Raw genomic sequence first — 20,769 nt, 5'->3', positions numbered from 1 at the left:
TTACATTACATTATATATTACATGTATATATATTACATTTTCTTTATCCATTCCTCTGTTGATGGACCCTGAGGTTGCTTCCGTGTCTTGGTCATTGTAAATAATGCTGCTATGAACACTGGGGTGCATGTATCTTCTCAAATTACAGTTTTAATTTACTTCGGATATACACCCAGGAGTGGAATTGGTGGATCATATGGTAGTTCTATTTTTAGTTTTTCAAGCCATTCTGAAATAGCTAGTTAGATTCATTAATTCTACAATGATCTACTCAATATCAACATACATCTATAAGCCAGTTGTCAGCCTCCAAGATGTCATGAAATTGGGAACAAATCTTACCAGAAGAGCAGTGTGACTCACTCTGAGAATTGCCACTGATTTTGTAGGTCCCCAACCCTGGCTTTCAAGATGTGGAATATCTAGAAAACATCTTCATGTGGCCTGTTGAGCCACCTTCAATCCTTCTACATTCTGCCGTGGGTCTGGGAGGCTGCCTCTATGAATAACGTTATCTGAACTCCCTGTCCTCTGACTTCCCATTGGGCTCCCTCTTTGCTGGGGATTGGATTGATATTAGCTGCATTCCTCTTCCAAAGGCCAGAGTCCTCTTGCAAAGCCTCTCTGATGGTTAGAGCTATAGCTATGGCTTTTTTCATCTTCCAGTAACCATTGGTCTAAAAATGATAATGCTCCCTCTTGCTAGCGCTGGGTGCTTCAGCGGTCTTGCTGAGTCCAGAAACCCTGCCCACACCTTTGCAAATAGTTCCTTCGTTAAACTCCCCTCCATTGCCCCATTTAAGTGGGCTTTGTGTTTTCCGCCTGGACCCTGACTGATACCAAACCATAGAATTTCAGTGTTGGAAAGTACCAGACTAGGAGCCAAGCTTCTCTTCCTGATTTCTTTAATAGCTCAGTGATTTTAAGCAAATTGGTTCCCTTATCTAGATCTCAGTTTCCTCACATATAAAATAAGCTATATTATCATACTAATAGGCTATTATTATTATAAAAATAGGCTATGTTACTTACAATGTTTAAAGTATGATGAACATATCCTTAGACAGTATCTGGTCCAATGGACCCTCCCATGTGCCAATCCCATGAACCTGCCCTTCACTCCCTCCTCGAATTTTTCCATTAAGGCTTTGTCCGCTGATGTGACTGTCTCATGCACTTATTCAGTAAGTATATCTGTACCACTGGACTAAGGGGCTTTTGGGTTTTATTGCAACTTCTCAGTTGTATGATTCTGCACAAATCTTTACAATCTTTTCACACCACATTGTCTCTGCTGTGAAATGGGGACGTAAGGCCTAGCTTTCTGGAGGCAGAGGGCCAGACCTAATGCTTTCCCCTGTTTCTTAACAATTTTAAGATTTGCGACTTACATAACGAAAAAGAGCTACAATTATATGCCTAAAGGGGCTTCCTCAATCAATATCAGAGCTCAGTCTGATAAAGTGATGAAGACAGCAGGCTTTGGAATTGGAGTCCCAGTTCTGTCAATACGGAAAGTTGTTTCACTTCTCTGTGCCTCAGTTTTCTCAGCCATTGTATGGGGAAAATAGTACATCTGCCTCAGAAGGTGGTTGGGAGTATCAACTGAGTTAATACTTGTCATATATGCATACTCATGATATTTCATTTACTAAGTACTTTGCATGAATCACTTTTTAATCCCCACAGCAACCCATTTTTCTGATGATCACGATGGTCTTTTTCTGTACCGTAAATAAACTATGTGACTTTTCTCCTTAGAACCTTTGCAGTTGCTGTTACCTCTTCCTTGGACCTCTCCAGACCCTCTCATGACCAGCCTCCTCTGGTTTTAGGGTCTCAAATGTCACCTCATCAATGAAGCAAAGTATCTCCTCTACCTGCATTCAGTTTCCATTATATTACCATAGGTTTACTGCCTTCATAATACTCATCAATTCCTGAGATTATCTTGGTTTTCATGTTTATCATCTCTCTTCCCATATAAGCTCCATGAAGGCAGTGAACTGATACATCCTATTTCCCACTATAAAGCCAGTGCCTAGAATCGTGCCTGCCACATATAGTCCCTCAAAAATATTGTGGGATGAATGAGTAAATAAGGGAACTAGGGTGCAGAGGATTTAAGTAAATAATTGCAGGCATTTTGTTTAGTAGGAGGCACAATAGGAATTCAGATGTATGAATGACACTAAACCCAGGCTGCCACCATTTGCCTTTTTCAGTAGTTCTTGGAAGAGGTAATGAGGATTTGCTCGACAGTCCTAGGACAAGAGATAGAAAGGAGAAGTTAATTTAAAAGATATTTCAGGGAGAAACTGACCAGAGTTTAGTGACCCGTAAGATGGTGGGGGGCAGGCAGAAAGCAGAGGAACGATGGATGAATTTAACTTCAGCAACTGGGCAGCTAGTGACGCCAATGAATAAGTGATGGTGATCAGGCCATCACATCTGGTGGACGGTCTTGTCTGCGTCCCGGCTTGGGTGTTCAAAGAGCAGTGGGCAACTGGCCAGCTCCGGGGACAGGTGCAAAAACCGTAAACAGCTAATCCTTAACTCGTGGTCCAGGTGTCACCGGCCTCGGTTCTTATTCATTTCTCACTCTTGGTTGGGAGTTATTTGAGTCAGGGAGAAGACGTTCTAAGTTCTACATTAACTCTCACTAGATCACATCTATCACTTCTGATCAACAAACAGCCAGGCTGCCCCACAGCAGGCCATTGCGTGCATCTGTCACCTCCTTCCTAAAGCCTTGTTTGTTGTTCCCCAATATCTTTCCAAGGCAGTTGGACTTTTGTATTTGTCTGACAGTCTCCTCAAACATCAAAGTCAAGATGTGTGCTCTAACAGAAGAAGATCAGGGTTTATTATTTTTACCTTTTGTTAAAAGTGAGCAATACATTTGATTTTCAAAAAAATGTAATAATGTCTATTGTTTTTCATGCAGAAAATCTTTGTCATGTGGTACTTCTTTTAATGCTTTCATTTGAGGCACAAGAAGCAGAACTAATATTTCAAGTCTGTATTTAATAATGGCTATAAAATACATACAGTTTCCAAATATTGAGGATATTAAAAACACTCAAGAGGTAATAATGTGTGATGTGTTTAAATATTTGAAATACCAACTCAAAAAACAATTTTCTAATATACATGGGGAAGCTGGCATTCACTTAAATTAATTCTTTCATCCAATAATTTCAAATCTGGGAGAAAACAATCTAAAAGACATACATAGATATATACACAGAGATATTTATTTCAGTGCTATTTATATTATGGGGAAAAAAGAGAAAAAATCTAAATATTCAAAAGCCAGGGAATGCGGTCAAATACAACATATTGTAACTATACAATGGAATATAATGTTTGCCATTAAAATGATATTTACATTTTAATGACAAGGTTAATATTTATGAAGGTATGCAATGTAAGAAAAGGATAAATATTTGGTATGGATGGGATCATTAATGCACACACGGATGAAAAGAAGATGTTACTTATTATTTGTAGTTACTTCAAAGTACAGGAGCATAGTAGGATTGTGTGTTGTGTGGTGTGAGTGTGTTATGTGTTGTGTGTTGTACTTTCCAAGTTACTGCCATGAACATGAGTGACTTTATTTATTAAAAAATTTTTTTTTTTACTTTTTATTTTATATTGGAGTATAGTTGATTAACACTGTTATGTTAGTTTCAGGCATACAGCAAAGTGATTCAGTCATACATATACATGTATCTATTCTTTTTCAGGTTCTTTTCCCATTTAGGTTATTACAGAATATTGAGCAGAATTCCCTGGGCTATACAGTAGGTGCTTGTTGGTTATCTATTTTAAATATAGCCGTGTGTACATGTCAGTCCCAAACTCCCAATATATCCCTCCCTCCACCCTTCCCCGCGGTAACCAAAAGTTCGTTCTCTAAGTCTGTGAGTCTGTTTCTGTTTTGTATATAAGATATGGAAGCAACCTAAATGTCCATCAACAGATGAATGGATAAAGAAGATGTAGTACATATATACAATGGAATATTACTCAGCCATTAAAAAGAATGAAATAATGCCATGAGTGACTTTTATTAAAAAAAACATTCACCCTCTCAACTCCAGAGGAGAAGGAGGAGGAGGAGGAGGCAGAAGCCTGTCCCTGGGAAAAAGAAGCAGACCTGCCGATACTCCCAAGGACAGGGCAAGGACCACTATCGTTGGAAGTTAAAGGAAGGCTGCTTTGGGCTCAGCATGAGGAAGATTGCTCTGTAAAGCTGGCAATCACCAAATGGTTATTTTCTTAAAGAAGCAGGCCTGCTCCCTAGTAATGAGAGAGGAAGTCTTTCGGGGAACCAGATGTGAGGGAAGGCTTCCTTCAAACTCTTGGGTTCTCTGGTTTAGGGAATCCAAGTGCTCTATAACTCAGCAGAAGTTTGCTTTTTCTCTACAGAAAAGATTTTTTTTCTTTTGTCATTTGCATAATATTGATAAATCTCACATTCCTGCCAAGAGGAATGAAAAACCCTGTCATTTCTGCCTTCCTGAAAAAAGAAAATGGAATTTAGAATGAGTATTGGCCTCTTATTAAACTAAATTTCAGCTCTCTAGCTTTGAAGCTGCATAGGATCTCATGGAGAATATTTCTGCAGCCCCTGTGCAGATGATTCAAGCCTGGAACTAACCCAGTCAAGCCAAACCTCACCGGAGGGCTCTCTGTGGTCCCACATGGAGATGTTTGGTCCCCATGCTTTTTCTCCTAGTGGGCTAGGGTCCTGTCTCCAACCACCTGCCTCCTGCTTCATGTTTTCACATCAGCTTTTCAGTCCTGTGCCCAACTGCTTAGGGTCCGGAACATGGTTAGGGATCTAATTAAAAACAACGTTTCTAATATAGCAATGGAATTAATGTGGTCTCCTTTTCAAGTAATCTACTTCGACGTGCTGGGGTTTTCTTGCGATGGGTAGTTAAGAGGGAAAGTGGTGGCTAGTAGGGGAGGGAGTTTTATATCTGTGGACCTTTGGGGGGTCCACAAATCTTAGGCCACATCTAGTGTGGGTTCAAGAGCAGCTCAGTTTTGTGAAATCCCATTTTTATAAAAATATTAGCTTTTAGGTCAGTCTGCTAAGTTTTTAGTATCATCTGTTATTTTTTTTTCCTTTCAAGAAATGTCCTGACTTTTTCCCCACACTTAGTTGAAAATTGCATTGCATCCTCTGTGAACACTTATTTAGAGGTGTGGCTTTCCACAATACTGATTCAGGAAGAGAGCTAGCAAGGCACAACGATTTTGTTCTTCCCTAAGTGAGCAGAGAGATCCATCTGAAAGTTACATTTTACTTGTCTACTTTGTATAGATGATTCTGTTTTTGGTAAATATCTGATAAATTGGCAATTTTTATTTCAACTTGTAAGGGGAAAAGCAATGGTTCTAATAAGCAACATTCACTGACGAATAGTAGCAATAAAAATGTCTACAGCTTCAATACCGTGTAGAATTGAGGTTCTGGCATCTTTCTGAATTGTGGCCTTCCAGGTTGCTGATGGCCTGTTATGTTTTGTTTGTGAGATAGTGTGTGTGTATGTGCAATGAAGGAAAAAAATCAAAGCAATGTATCTTAACTATGTATTTTTTTGTCCATAGGATTATTACTGATAAAAATAATTTTGTCCTGCCCACTTTCCCCACAGAAGTTTCTAGTAGGACAAAGCTTTTTAAAGGCTGTTGTATTTACTTCCTTATCTCCCAGCACAGGAACAGGAACTGACGTATAATAAATATATGTTGAATGAATAAGTGAATTAATAAAATATTATTATGATATATTAACTTTGGTCAGTGCCACTGAAATAAATTACTATGCTACTCTGGGACTTTTGACAGGACATATTGGGTTGTCTGAGGTACGTTCCATATTTTCTCTATCTGTGTTGTCGAGACTAGTGGAATTTTAGAGCGTTCACATTTTTTAATCACTCATTGAGTTCATCAGTTCCTACAAAATGATGTGGCAGAAAAGAATGAGAGTAGGTGAAGATGTAGGTTGTAGCCCTACACCTGGAATAGCTCACCTAGTTTCTTAATGTTTGTTACCACACTGGCAAAGAACACTACCTTTTCTATCTGATTTTAACACGTTTGATGCTAGAAAAAAATTGTGTATGAAAGAATGTTTGTAAAAATAGGATGCTTGTAAATGTTTACTATAAATTACATAAGATATCTTTACAAAATAGAGGGTGTCCCTTTACATATCCTCTATAATCTACTGCTTAAGAATGCCACAGAATTGGAGAAAAAGAGGATGAAGAGGCGATGATTAGTCTGATGTATCAATTTGCCTAGGCTATAGTACCCAGTTCTTTAATCAAACACTAATCTAACTGTTGCTCTGAAGGTATTCTGTAGACCTGGTTACCATCTGTAATCAGATGACTTTAAGAGACTACCCTGGATAATGTGAGTGGGCTTCATCCAATCAGTTGAAAGGCTTTAAGCAAAAAGTGAGTTTTCTTGAAAAGAGAATTCTGATTCAAGACTGCAGTATCAAATTTTGCCTGAGTTTCCAGCCTGTTAGACCTATGAATTTTGGACATGGCAGCTCCCACAGTCATGTGAGCCAATTCCTTAAAATAAATCCCTTTATATATATATATGTTTGCCTGTGTATGTGTATGCACATGTGTAGGTGTATGTATATGTATACAGATGGTCCCGGACTTTGGATGGTTTGACTTAACGATTTTTCAACTTTACGAATGGTGCAAAAGTGAAACGCATTCAGTAGAAGCTGTACTTGGAATTTTGATCTTTTCCTTGGGCTGGTGGTATGCAATCTGGTAGATCCTCTCTCATGATGCTGGGCAGTGGCAGCAACCCATAGCTCCCAGTTAGCTGTGTGCTCATGAGGGTAAACAACCGATATGCTTACGTCTATTGTGCACCCAGACAACCATTCTGCTTTTCACTTTCAGTACTGTATTTAATAAATTACAAGAGATATTCAACACTTTATTATAAAATAGGCTTTGTGTTAGATGATTTTGCCCAACCGTAGGCTAATGGAAGTGTTCTGAGCACATCTGAGGTAAGTTAGTCTAAGCTACAATGTTCAGTAGGTCAGGTGTATTAAATGCATTTCAGACTTAAAATATTTTCAACTTACGATGGGTTTATCAGGACGTAAGCCCACTGTAAGTTAAGAAAGACCTGCATGTATATATGTGTTGGTTTTGTTTTCCTAGAGACCCCTGATGATACAGGGAAAGAGTGGGCAGAGAAGAAAAGTCATATTTGGTAAATGTTTTCCACTTTATAGTAGTTTTTCAAACCTAGTAACATTTCTGATGTTTGGCAGTATCTAAATTACACAACAAATACATGTATGTGAATCAGGAAACTTACGAGGCATTGCAGTTTAAAGTGCACAGCTGCTCTGCTAACAGTTTAGGCAATGGGAATCCCTAGAGTTATCTGAGCCGCGTCCCTACACCTCAAACAAAAATTTCCAAATGTTTTGAAGCCCAGACTCCTGTCACTAGCACTGTGCTGTCAGTCTGCCAAATGGGAGGTGCCTCACAACTGCACAGCGGTTCCCCTGGGTATTTAGGTAGACACGAGTACATTAATAGAGTTAGTTTTGCGGAATATAATATATGGATTCTTTTTAGAAGCAGAGAGCTGCAATGCATGCAGACCTAAACAAACAAAACAAGCAAAGTTTGGGGGAGAAAAACAAACCAACAAACTTGCTTTGAACAGCAGGAGACGACGTTTTGGCAGCTGAGCAGGGCAAGAGCTTCATGAGCCGCTCTTTAATGCTGCGCTTGGTGCTGTTCTGAGTGTAGAGGAAACCTAGAAGATACGGGATGGGTTCTGTTAATGCTGTCTGCAGAGAGAAACTCAGGCATGCTGCAGGGTGTGTCAGCAGACGCCGGGCAGGCAGGATCTGGGTGCAGTCATTGCTCAGGCAGAGGGTTGGGATCCCAGAAGGAAAAAATTAAATCCTTGTTTTCCCTTTGCTTTTCTCACTTTTTAGGTTTTCTTTATGTTGCATTAGATCACGATTACCCCAGGAAAAAAGAATCATGCAAATATATCTTCTGAGTGGCAAAAATAAAATCTGCTGGCTTTTTTTGGTCTTAAATTGGGAACACAACAAATACCACTAAAAGAGTTAACTGGATTGAAATTTCAATGTTGAAACCAGCATTAAGGGCCCACGTGACAATTTTGTGCACGCATTGCTCCCCATCTTTGAATCCAGAGGAGTGGGTGCTCTGCATAAATCATTCACATCGCAATCATCTGTTAGTACCTTTGCCTTCCCTGAAAGTGAAAAAATAGATGTCCTTCATATACAGTTTCATTAGCATAAGCTGACGTGCCCAGAGATGGGACATCCTTCATATTTTCACATGTGGACGTTAATGGATGGGGTTCATTCAAACAGAGTGATTCCAAAAGAAACAAGGTGTGTTCACAAAACGTTAACCCAGGAGTAGACGGAGCAGAATCTGTGACTTCAGATAGTTGGAGATGACTCAAGAAAAATCGGTAGTGACCCAGTGGGCAAGCTAGCAAGCGCTCGAAAAACTATTGGTGTCAGGAGTCACACTTGTTCAGCTCAGCATCAACTTGCCCACGCTGAGTGACCAGAAGCCTGAATTTTCTTGTTGCTATATATATTGCCTCCCTAAATATAAAGCAACAGCAAAAGGACCAATTTAAATCAAGGTTAGACCATCCTTATAATATGAACATAGCAAATGTATCTCTTGTTGCCTTTCTACTTTGTAATTCCCATCTTGGAATTAAAAAGAGTCCTGACTCCAAGGCTACTGATCTATTTCCCTTTGGAGCTGTTCATCCTACCATTGGTGTCCACTGGCTGAAAAACCTGATAGATCTCTTGTGTTGGGCTGACAGCAAACTAGTAGCTACGAAAATCACATCAGATCATTTACATGCTTAAAAGTCCCCTAAAACCTTCATGAAAAAAATCCACACTTTCTACCACGGACCCCAATTCCTGCATGATCTGGCCCTGTCTCACTCTGACAGCATTGTCCACCACCCTCCTTGTCTTAGACCATCAGCCACTGGCCATGCCACCCTTCTCGCCTTTGTTGAAACTCCCACAACAGGTCCCTCCTCTCCCCTTGACACATATGGTGTGAAATATCTTGCTTACTTGATATGCCAAGTGCTAGTTGAGAGTCTGGCACATAAGAAGAGATCAATAAATGTCTGACAAATGAGTGAATAGATTCACTTTCAATACCAAAAGAAGACCTGATTTCATTTCCTAGATTAGTATCTAAGGGAGCTTTTAAACTTGTGAAATAAGTCTGATTTACATAAAACAGAGTCTAGTTGGCTTCTTCGTATATTTCTAAAGAGACATGTCCATCTAAGTGTCCTCTCCTTTGTAAGTGTGTCTGGAGCATGATGATTTTGTTTTAGTTTCTCAAGCAGGACATTCTGCTTCTTCCATTGATGTTCTTTCAAACCTCTGTGCCACTGTATGTGCAGTCTGGTGGGTCCTTCACCAATTATCAACCTCTACCTGCTCGTGCAGCCTTCAAAACTCCATTCAAACACACTTGCCTTGATAAACTTTCCCTCTCATGTTTGCAGCCTTCCCGAGAGAAGAAGGACCCACCTCCCTCCTCTGCTCTATCTTCTCTATTGCCCCTGTATCACACCCCATTGCTCTGGGTATCGTCCCCTCTTGCTGATTGAGACCCTATCCTGACAAGGAGTTGGAGAGAGAAGGTTCTAGCAGCCATGTGCAGTAGGAGAGAGACTAGTGTTACCTCCTACCCAGCTTCTTTGCTTCAGATTTGATTTCTTGTTATCTAGTCAAACTCTACAAACATGCTTGAAACTGGCATGTGGCAGACGCTCAAGAAATATTTGCTGGTTGCTTGATTTCTTCCTTTTCCCTTAAATTCTGATATCTGCCAAGCTCACTCTCTCTGTGACAGCTTCCTGGACCCTCAGGCCCGGGTGTGGGAGAGGGAACTTTCTGCTTCCCAGGTACTTAAGTATTAACGTTACATTCCCTGTCCCCATCTCCAATTTGGTAATTAATGATGTTCTTCCCTGGAGCATCTTCTGAACTGTACGTGGGGCTACAAATTTTACAGGATGCTGTTTTCAGTCAGTAGTTAAAAGTCTTAGATTTTAGTAGTGACCTTGGGCAGATTATTAGACTTCTCAGGGTGTCTGTCTTTTCTTTATAAAACAAACGAAGACTTTATATTAAAGATCTTGGTTGTCAAAACATTTTTTAAGTCCCTTTTAGGAATATATTTAAATGTAAATTGTATACGGTGGTTTTTATTGTGTTTTCTTCTCAATGAGAGCTTTAGCTTCCAGAAGGCAAGAGGTAAGCATCATATAATCCTCTGTCTCTCTCTCACTCTGTCTCTGTCTTTCCCTTCCTCTCTCTCCCCATCTTTCCTTCTCTGCTATCAGATCATTCTGCTCTTTTCCCCTTATAGTGTCTGAGTGTTCCAGCATGGTAATAAAACAGCCTAGGTAGATCCCAGTGCTATATGATCTTGGGTAAGTATTTAATCTCTCTGAATCTCAGTTTCCTCATCAATAAAATGGACTAGTAATAGTATCTACCTCATAATGTTGTTAGAATCTAATGAGATGATATATAAAGCATTTAGCACAGTGACTGTTCCTAACGTACGCTCAGTGAATGTTAGATATTAATTTTTTTCAGTCCTTCAGTGTACCCCTCAGGTCCTTTCCACATGCTATTATCTCTCTCTGAAATTTTGTTTTACTTCACTGTGGCCTAGTTAACTTCTGCTCTGTCATACTTGAGATTTCAGTTCAATAATCACTTTCTGAGGAAAACTTTACATGGCAGACCAAACTAGATTATGAACAGCTTTACTCTATGCTCCTATAGTTTCCTGTGTTTCTCCTTCATAGCCTTATCACAAATATAATTAAAACAATTGATGATACAATTATGTATTTGACATGTCTTCCCTACTGCAATGTAAGATTGAAGATTTCTACCTCCAGCCTTTAGAGAATAAATAAATATTATTGGAAGTATTATTTCACCATAAGCAACCATATAACTGGCAAGTTACATGCATACCTCAGAGACATTGCAGGTTCTGTTCCAGACCACTGCAATAAAGTGAATGCCACAATAAAATGAGTCACATAAATTTTTTGTTTCCCAGTACACATAAAAGTTACATTTATACTATACTGTAGTCTATTAAGTGTGCAAAAGCATTATATCTAAAAAACAATGTACAAACCTTAATTAAAAAATACATTATTGCTAAGAAATGCTAACCATCATCTGACAACTCAGTGTTGCCACAAACCTTCAATTTGTAAAAAAAAAAAAAAAAAAAAGCAATATCTGTGAAGTGCAATAAAATGAGGTATGCCTGTATATGAGGCAACTGTTTTTAAGCACTGAACCACAAGCAATGTAGAACAGTGGTACTGGAGAGAAAAACCCAAGAGGTGAGCTCCACATGCCCAGCTCCCTCTGCCTGGGGGCATTTTCTTTCCAGAGTTCAGAGAGGTGGAGTGCATGCTCACTGTACTGAGGTAGTAGACACTGGAGTTTGCAGGGCAAGGTGCCGAGGAAGAGAGAACTGTTATGTGTGTCAGAGGGGAGGAGCCGTGTGAAAATTAAATGAGTGTGGGCCATTGTGATGGTTAATTGTATGTGCCAACATAACTGGGCTAACAGTTGTCCAGATAGCTGGCAAAACATTATCTCTGGGTATGTCTGTGAGGATGTTTCTAGAAGAGATTAGCAATTTAATTAGTAGACTGAGTAAAAAAGATCACATTCATCAGTGCTGGTGGGCATCAGCCAATAGGTTGAGGGCTTGAACAGAACAAAAAAGTAGAGGAAGGCGGATTTGTTCTCTGCCTGAGTTCAGATGTCTGTTTTCTCCTGCCTTCGGACATTGGTGCTCCTGGTTCTCAGGTCTTTTGACTCTGACTGGGACTTACATCACTGGCTCCCCTGGTTCTCAGGCATTTGAGTTTAGATTGGAATTATACCATCAGCTTTCCCGGGCCTCTAGCTTGCAGATGGTAGATTGTGGGACTTCTCAGCCTTTGTAATTGAATGAGCCAATCTTTCAAAATAAGTGTCTTTCTGTTTATCTGTATATACCCCCTTGGTTCTGTTTCTCCAGAAAACACTGACTAATATAGTCATTGACCAAGGGCTGGGTGATGCACGCTCAGGGACAGACTTCATAATACTCAGCAAGCAGAAACTGCTATAGGACTGAGAACTGAATGGAGATATCAGAAATTGTACAGTGCTGCAAGATGTTGGAGTTCTTGCCCAGGCTCCCTACAAAAAAATTAAAATGAAAAAGAAGAGAAAAAAAAAGAGAGAAAGAAGGAAAGAAAGAAATTGCAATGCTGCATTGAGTACCTCTGGCGTGCACTGGAGAGCCCAGAAAGACGATGCTTTTGGAGGAAGTATCATTTCCCAGAGTAAGAGCCACACCCTATAACTAAGTATAAAATCAAAATTGACCTGTCCTAACATATAATAGAACTGAAGTTGGCAAGACCAAAAGTGCTAGCAACTGTGGAAAGCCTTCCAGAGAAATACTCAACACACTTTAAAAGAAGATAACACAATCTAAACTTCCTACAATGTACTATAACAATGCCCATCATGCTACCAAGCATTAGTAGACATGTGAAGGAGTACAAAAATGTGACCCATACTCAAGATTTTTTAAAAAGCAGTCAATAGAAACAGACCCTAGGATGACACAGATGTTGGACTTTAAAGAAAAAATTAGTCATAATAATTAAACAAGTGAAACATTTGAGCAGTGAAAATAAAATTACAAAAGGAACCAAATGGAAATTTTAGATGTGAAAAGTAAGATATCTAAAATGAAAGAGGTTTTTGAGATGGGCTTAACAGCAGATTGGGGATGACTGAGAAAAGAGTTAAGAGCTTGAATGGAGATGAAAAGAGACAAATCATCCAATCTGAATAACAGAGAGGAAAAGGGATTAAAAAATAAACAGATCCTTAGTGAATTGTGAGACAATATCAAATAGTCTAACATGAATGTAATTAGAGAACCAAATGAGATAGAAGAGAAAAATTAGAAAAATAAATGGCCAAAACATTCCAAATTTGTTTATAAACATCAATGTACATATCCAAGAAACTTGAACCTCAATCAAGATAAATACAAGATGAATCACATGGACATGTCATAGTCAAATTATTGAAAAAAATTAGAAAACTCTCAAAAAAAAAAGACTAAAAAGGTGTGTTATAGAGGTAAAATAATATAAGAATGGTTTTCCATCAGAAACAATAGATTACAGAAAACAATGGAATAAGTTCTGGGGGGAATAAAAAGACTTTCAACCCAGAATTCTATATTCAGTGAAAATAGTTTTTTGAGAATAAAGATGAAATAAAGATATTTTCAGATAAACTAAAGCTGAGAGAAATCGTAGCTACTAGACCTGTATTACCAGCAATTATAAAGGAATTTCTTCAGGCTGAAAGGAAATTACATGATATGAAAAGTTAGATATACAGGTAGAAATAAAGAGCACTGGAAATTGAAAATATGTGAATAAATATAATATCTCATTTTCCTCTTATTTCCTTTGCTTAAAACAACCAAAAAATATTGTGGGGTTTATTTCATTTGTAGATATTACATTTCTGACAATAATAGCATAAAGTATGGGGGAAAGTAAATGAAATTTTACTGTTGTACATTTTACACAAAGTGGGACAATATTAACTGTAAGTAGTCTGAATAAGTGAAGGAGACAGGTTACAATTTCTAGATGCTAGGAAAACAAATGAAAATAATAAAAGGAAGGGCAGTCAAAATTCCACTTGAGGAATTAAAATGTAATATCAAAAATATTTGGTTAACCGCAAAGAAGTCAGGGACAGAAGAACAGAGAAGCAAGGAGAATATATAAGACAGTAGACTTACACTCAACCGTATCATGAAACCCAATCTTTTTTATTCACTACTGTATCCCCATTACTTTCCACAGTTCCTAAAATATAAAGAGTGTTCAATCAATATCTAATGAAAGCATGAAATCAGACTCTATGTCTTATGACATGGTCTCAAAATGTGCAATTGGCTGCATGTCTGTAATTGGCAGATGCATTTGGAATCTGCATGAGGGTATACGTCCTCACAGCATGTGAAGCAGTGTCCTTCCCACACTCCAACTCGACAGCTGTGTGTGAAGCCACTCTGCTAAGGATGCTACGGACTGCCTTCCCCAGCCAATAACACTGAAAGAAGATTGATGGTGAAGGTAGGTCAACCAGCATAGTGCCTTAGTATGGAGGGCAATTTACCCCCATAGAAACCAAATACTCTTTGATAGATTAATTGCATCACATAAATATTTATTTATTCATTTATTTAAAAAGTACTTACTATAATGCATATATCGTAAATAGTGTTTGTTGTAGAATTATGGATACACAGTGGTCATATAAGAAAACGTCCCTGTTCTCTGGGGTCTAACCATCTACAGTGATGGTAACATCTATTATATTACATGACTGATTTATTAGTTTCCTTTATTAAACCTGCATTCTCTGAGGGATGAATTCTATTCGTTCCTTATTTCACTTATTCAAAAAACATTTATTGAATGCCTTCACTGTGCTTTGTACTATCCCAGGTGCTGGGAATACTTCAGTGAATAAACCAGACAAAAATTCCAGCTTTAATCCATCTTACATTAGAGTCAGGGAAGAAGAAGTAATAAACAAAAATAAATAGAAAAATATAAAGTTTGTCCGATTGAAAGCAGGACTGAGGCCTACTGGGGAACAGGTTGGGAGGTGGGATGAGGAAGACTTGTAATTTTAAATGTGGTGGCCAGGGAGGTTTCATTGGAGTGATATTTTAGCAAAAATACCTAATGAGCTGAGAAAGTTTCTTACCCTATTTTGATTATTAGCAACTAGCACAGTGTATTACATATATTAGGCACTAATATATATATATTTATTGAGTGATTAATCTTACTCATTTATTAATTTATTCAATTAATATTTATTTACACCTACAATGGACAGATGAATACCTTAAATTAATTGGCTATATAAACTGCTGAATCCAATAATCTATAACAAATTTATTGCCTTACAAATCAAAATTAAGTCAACTCCCTTATCCCTGCAACTAGAAGTTACTCCAGTCTACTAGGGTCGTAGTGCTTCAAAAATTATGAAAGAAAGGAATACAAACCAAAGAATAAAAAGTAAGTGTGCAACTAAGTAGGCCACTTTAAATCATGATATAACTGAAAGAAAGTGCATTCATTTTTACCAATGGGAAAGGTTTCATCTTACAAAGCCTGACATTACGGAGAACCAATCAGCCCATCATCACTCTGGTTGCTCTGTATTTCTGACCCTTCCACATCTCAACAGTGTATATACAATTGGTCATTTTTCACAGACTGCTTTTCCTGTTACACAAAGAAATGCCATTACGTGTAAATGTCAGGCTTCAGGGATGAGTGATGGGCCATGAATTATGAATTTAATAAGTAACTATGGTGGTAATAGAAATGGTAATTTCACCATAATGAGAATTACGCTTATCTTCCTCCTTTTTCTAGAGTAGCTGATAGCAAAAACGAATATTTCCTGTGGCTTTGCATGGGAATAAAGGCTCCTGCTCCATAATTCACAGCCCTGTTCAAGCTTCCATCCTGTGCTTTTGAATTATGGACGATGTTTTTCTTCCTGGATCCTAAGCCTGTGGATGTCTGGTGGAGGAAAATGGCTAATAATGTTTCCACAGACATGGTGTCTTCCATGAATCAATAACTATGACAAAATCACCGGGCATTGCAGTGGCACGGTGATCCTGCCTGTATCTCCTTTGAATCGGTGACAAGCTGATTCATGAGCAGTGACTTGGTGCTGGACCAGGAAGCACATTCTTCACTGGCCGCAAATGGGAACTTACCACTCGCAAGTCTATTTTTTAAATGGGTTTGGGGCTCATAAACACACACACACACACACACACACACACACACACACACACACAGAGTTCATTTTGCCTTTTCAAATTTATTCCTGAAGAAGCAGGGCCCCAGATAATTTGCAGTTGTACTCTGGTGATGATTCTTGCTGAAAATTGCTGTCAAACTGCACCAATTGTTATCGGATCCTGCAGTCAGCCCACAATTGTAATCATTCACTTTTAAGAAGGGTAGCAGCAGGGTTAGCGACTGAAAATCAGGGGGAAATATCTACATTTAATTTTGTAACTATGAATTTGGAGGTATCACACTGACCTTCCTGACTGACCTGCTTTGTTTTGCTTGGTTGTGAAACAAGTTACCTTCTCTCTCAGTTAATCCAGAAGAGGGAGTCAGAAAGTGCTTGAATTTGCTGGCAATAATCTATAGAATCTAAATGTAAATAGAGTAAATTTGACTCAGAGCTGCCGTTTGAAGACACCTGTTTCTCATAAAACGAGTGCTGCTCTGTCAACCTCTTCGTCTCTCTCCTGTGCTTCTCCTTGCCACTGTGTCCCCTTTAGCTTTATCTCTCACTTTCTTCAGTGTTTCTTGCTTCCTTATCTCTGTCTCCCTCTGTCTCTGTCTCTGTGTTTCTCTGGCTCCATGTCTGTCTTTGTTCTTCTATGTGTCTCTTTGTATTTCTCCTTTCTGTATCTCTGCTCTATCTCTGTCTGTCTCTCTGCCTCTGACTCAGTCTCTCTCTCAAACAAGACAGGGTCCCATTTGATCTTCTTTACCTCTGTGTTGAGTGTGTGCATCATGAAACATTTAGAGAGAGTTTTAGTCAGGTGAGTATAGGATAATCATTGTAAGTTATTGCTAGGCAAATGTCAGTAAACAACTAAATTGTCAAAAGCTCTAACGCTTTCCAAACCAGTACTGAGTGCTTGTGTTTGTCCACATTTCTGCCCTGCTCTATCGGCAATACTAGCCAGAGAATGCTAGCAGAAAACAACAACATGGTAAAGGCATCCACTTTCTTTGGGATCCTTTAAGATTCATCATTGAAGCCCAGTTGTCCTTTGTTCCTCTGCATAGATTGCCAAAACTGCCTATGTGGTGAGATCTTTTGTGTGGGAGTTGGGAAGTTATCTGGAGTTCCCTATAAGTAGGGTGACAAGACCTCCTGATTTGCCCAGGACAGTGACAGTTTATGCGTTGTCCTAACATCCCATTTGTTAGCAGCCCCTTTTTGTGTTCAGAAATGTTCTGGTTTAGATGACAAATGATCTGGTCATGCTGGATTAGCAACTGGTAAGGTCCGTTCCCACAGAGTAATGTGCAGTCATTGAGGTCATTCCACTGTCATTGATGTAAATTGTGCAAATTTATTTTAAAAAATGGTATTTAAAAATAGCTGTAATTAGTAGGAGAGATGAGACAGGGAGCTAAAATATAAATATTTGCGTACGATAGAATATTATTCAGCTTAAAAAAAAGAAGGGAATCTTGCCATGTGTGACAACATGGATGAACCTTGAGGGCATTAGGCAAAGTGAAATAAGCCAGTCACAGAAGGACATGATTCCACTGAGAGGAGGCATCAAGAATAGTCAAGTTCATAGAAGCAGAGAGTAGATTGTTGGTTGCTAGGGGCTGGGGGAGGGGGATGGGGAGATGATGTTCAACTGGTATGAACTTCCACTTACGCAAGTTGAAGTAGGTCTGGAGATCTGCTGTACAACATAGCGCTCTGCGGTGCACTTAAAAATTTAAGGGGCTAGGTCTCATCTTGTGTGATAAAACAACATAAAAAATGTACCAACATAAAAAAATGTAACGTAAGAAATGTAAGTAATTTGAGCAACATTTGTAATGGAAAGACTTGCAGCTTTGGAGTTGGAAAGAACTGGTTTGAATAAGTTCTGCCACTTTTTGTTCGTAAGACTTTGGGAAAGTAACTTAAGCTCACTGAGCCTCTTTGATCTCACCTGTATCACGGGAATGATAATAATGTCAGCCTTTGCTATGTCCTGGGGTGTTAGGAGGGTCAAATGAGGTTACATATACATAGCTCCTGGCTTGATAATGTTCTCCTCCTGAAATGTGTTTAATGCTCAGCACCCAACTCAGGAAGGAATATTTCAAAAAGGATAGCAGTACCTTTTTTTTGATATAAAAGCAATTAAAGCATCCTCCAAATCTCTATCTTGAGTGTTGCCCCTTTAATAATAACTGTATTATAAATATGAATTAAACCTAAATCCAACTGCGCTATTTCTTTTCTTCAAGCTAACACAAATAACCCATTTAAAATAGATAGCTAGTGGGAAGCAGCCGCATAGCACAGGGAGATCAGCTCAGTGCTTTGTGACCACCTAGAGGGGTGGGATAGGGAAGGTGGGAGGGAGACGCAAGAGGGAGGCGATATGGGGATATATGTATATGTATAGCTGATTCACTTTGTTATACAGCAGAAACTAACACACCGTTGTAAAACAATTATACTCCAATAAAGATGTTAAAAAAATTTTTTTTGAATATATTTTTAAGTGTTTGAATGATTAAGCATTGTATAACTTCAAATTTTCCTTTGGGATTAGTCAATCATGTATTTTAAATTAGAAAGCTAGTTATAATTGAGTGAAGTTGAGTCTTCTGATGACAAGAAACCACAAATGCAATTTATAAATTGAGATATAATAAGATTTGAGATTATAAAGTTTATTTTCTTGTCAAACAGAGTGTTTATTATATAATGAATCTTTCTGCCCCTCCACTACCCCAGTCACATTAATTTTAGTATAACCTAGGCTACCCTGTTCATTTTATGATTGGCCAGTTACCAGACTACGGCCCTTTAACAACATGCTTGAGAGGATTCTTTCAAAAAAAATTAAAAACTGCTTCCTTTTCTTCACTCTATTCAGCTCCTTTTAGTATAAAATCCTATATAGAGTCTCATAGTGTGTTATAAGAACTTTGGCTTTTACTTAGAGTGAAATAGGCAGAAGGGAAAGATTTGGAGCAAAATCTTTAGTGAGGTAATCTAACTTAAGTTTCATTCTAGAAATATTCAGTGTTCACCTACTAAGCAGTGTCAAAAACAAACCTAGTTTCTGCTCTCATAAAACTTACAATCCAATGAGGAACGTAAATATGAAGAATTAAACAATTAAAACAGAAAAATCCTTTAGATCTCACTTGAACATGATCTTGCCCTAAGGAAAGCTGGAGATAAATAAAGCCTACAACTGAGGCCTCTAGCAACAACAGTAACAAGAACTTTCTACGTGCCAAGTATTATGTAAGGATTGTATCATTGAATCTTTACAAGAACTCCATGTGGCAGATAATATTACGACAGACAAATCACAGGTGAGGCCATTAAGCATAGGGAGATGCATGTACCTTATAAGTGGCAGGACCAGGATGTAAGCACATGTCCATCTGTCTACCTCCTGGGTCTGACATTCTGACTTCCCTACTGCACTCGTAATGGCTCCAGTAAATAACTAGACTACTTCACTTACTGAGTGTGTCTAACTGTGTAACCTTCAGTTACAGGACATTTGTTTCACTTTGCAGAGCGATTTTTATTTCCTTCCCTGCCCCCTCAGATAGGCTTCTTTAAACTCATCCTGTCTTGAATATAGAACTGAAAACTTGGTGACCTGCATTCCTTTACCAGAAATGCTGCCTCTAATTCCATTTTCTGCAGGACATCCATCAAATTCCCGGTGGTATTAAAAAATAATAAGGCAGTTGAAGAGAAGGTTGCACTAGGAGATCCAATTTCTTCATCTGAAAAATAGGGGTAATAATACTTGACACTTACTAATCTCAAGGAAGTTAGGAGATAAATGAGGTAATTGTTTCTGCAAAATCTCATGAATGTAGAAGAAATAACATATAATCCATTATAACTTCCAATGTGAAACACTACTTTCCTATCCTTTCGGGTCACTGTATTCAATCTTGATCTTTCAACAATGTGTTTATTCTATAAAACTATTTGTTCATTAATCTAATGAATAGTATTTACTGAGTATATTATAAGGCAGACCCTGTGCTAGGTGCTTGGGATAAAAATCAAATAAAATATGGAGTGAAGCTCATGTTTACAATTTTGTGAATACCAGTTACCTGGTCTTTACTGCTCATGAGAATCAAGAGGGTGGCTTAGAAAAATCAGCCCTGCCTGATCTCTCCAGACTAACTGAATCAGGTAACTCAAATGTGAAGCCAAATTTGAGAACCATTGTTCTGTTCTGGGCTGATCCCATACTAGACAGATTTTCCAAAGAACTGTAGTTGTACAGTTCTGATATTGCAAACTAGTTGCTTCTACATGGACATTGTACTGGGTTGAGAATGGTCTCTCAGAAATTCATGTTCACACTGAACCTCACAATGTGACCTCATTTGGAAAGAGAGTTTCTCAGATGTAATTAGTTAAGATGAGGTCATACTGAATTAGGGTGGGCCCTAAATTGAATGACTTGTGTCCTTATAAGAGAAAGGACACCTCTCCCCCACCCCTACCCCACACACACAGGGAAGAAGGCCATGTAAAGATGGAGGCAGAGACTGGAGTGAGGCAGCCATAAGCCAAGGAAGGCCAGTGATTGCTGTCAACCATCAGAAACTAAGAAACAGGCATGAAATAGATTCTCCTTCAGAGTCTCCAGAAGAAACCACTTATGCTGACACCTTAATTTCAAAATTCTGATCTCCCAAACTGTGAGAGAATAAATTCTTCTT

The 20,769-nt window shown here is 38.6% G+C and overlaps 1 protein-coding gene across 7 annotated transcripts in view; it reads right to left on the bottom strand.

Annotated features, from left to right (window-relative positions):
• The window catches only part of KCNIP4 (potassium voltage-gated channel interacting protein 4), a 1,174,076-nt gene that overhangs the window by 136,486 nt on the left and 1,016,821 nt on the right, over positions 1-20,769 (bottom strand). For 2 of the 7 annotated variants that reach the window (XM_082462664.1, XM_082462663.1), the window contains one exon: positions 7,734-7,839. The exons of the other annotated variants lie outside the window; for them this stretch is intronic. In XM_082462664.1, the coding sequence (XP_082318790.1) occupies positions 7,734-7,839 (106 nt within the window). The remainder of the gene's footprint in view (positions 1-7,733; positions 7,840-20,769) is intronic. 7 annotated transcript variants of the gene reach the window in all.

This window comes from Balaenoptera physalus (genome assembly GCF_965194825.1).
Source record: "Balaenoptera physalus genome assembly, chromosome: 5".
NCBI lineage: Eukaryota > Metazoa > Chordata > Mammalia > Artiodactyla > Balaenopteridae > Balaenoptera > Balaenoptera physalus.
Note: the sequence above shows the minus strand (reverse complement) of the source record. Positions and strands in the feature narration are given on the sequence as shown.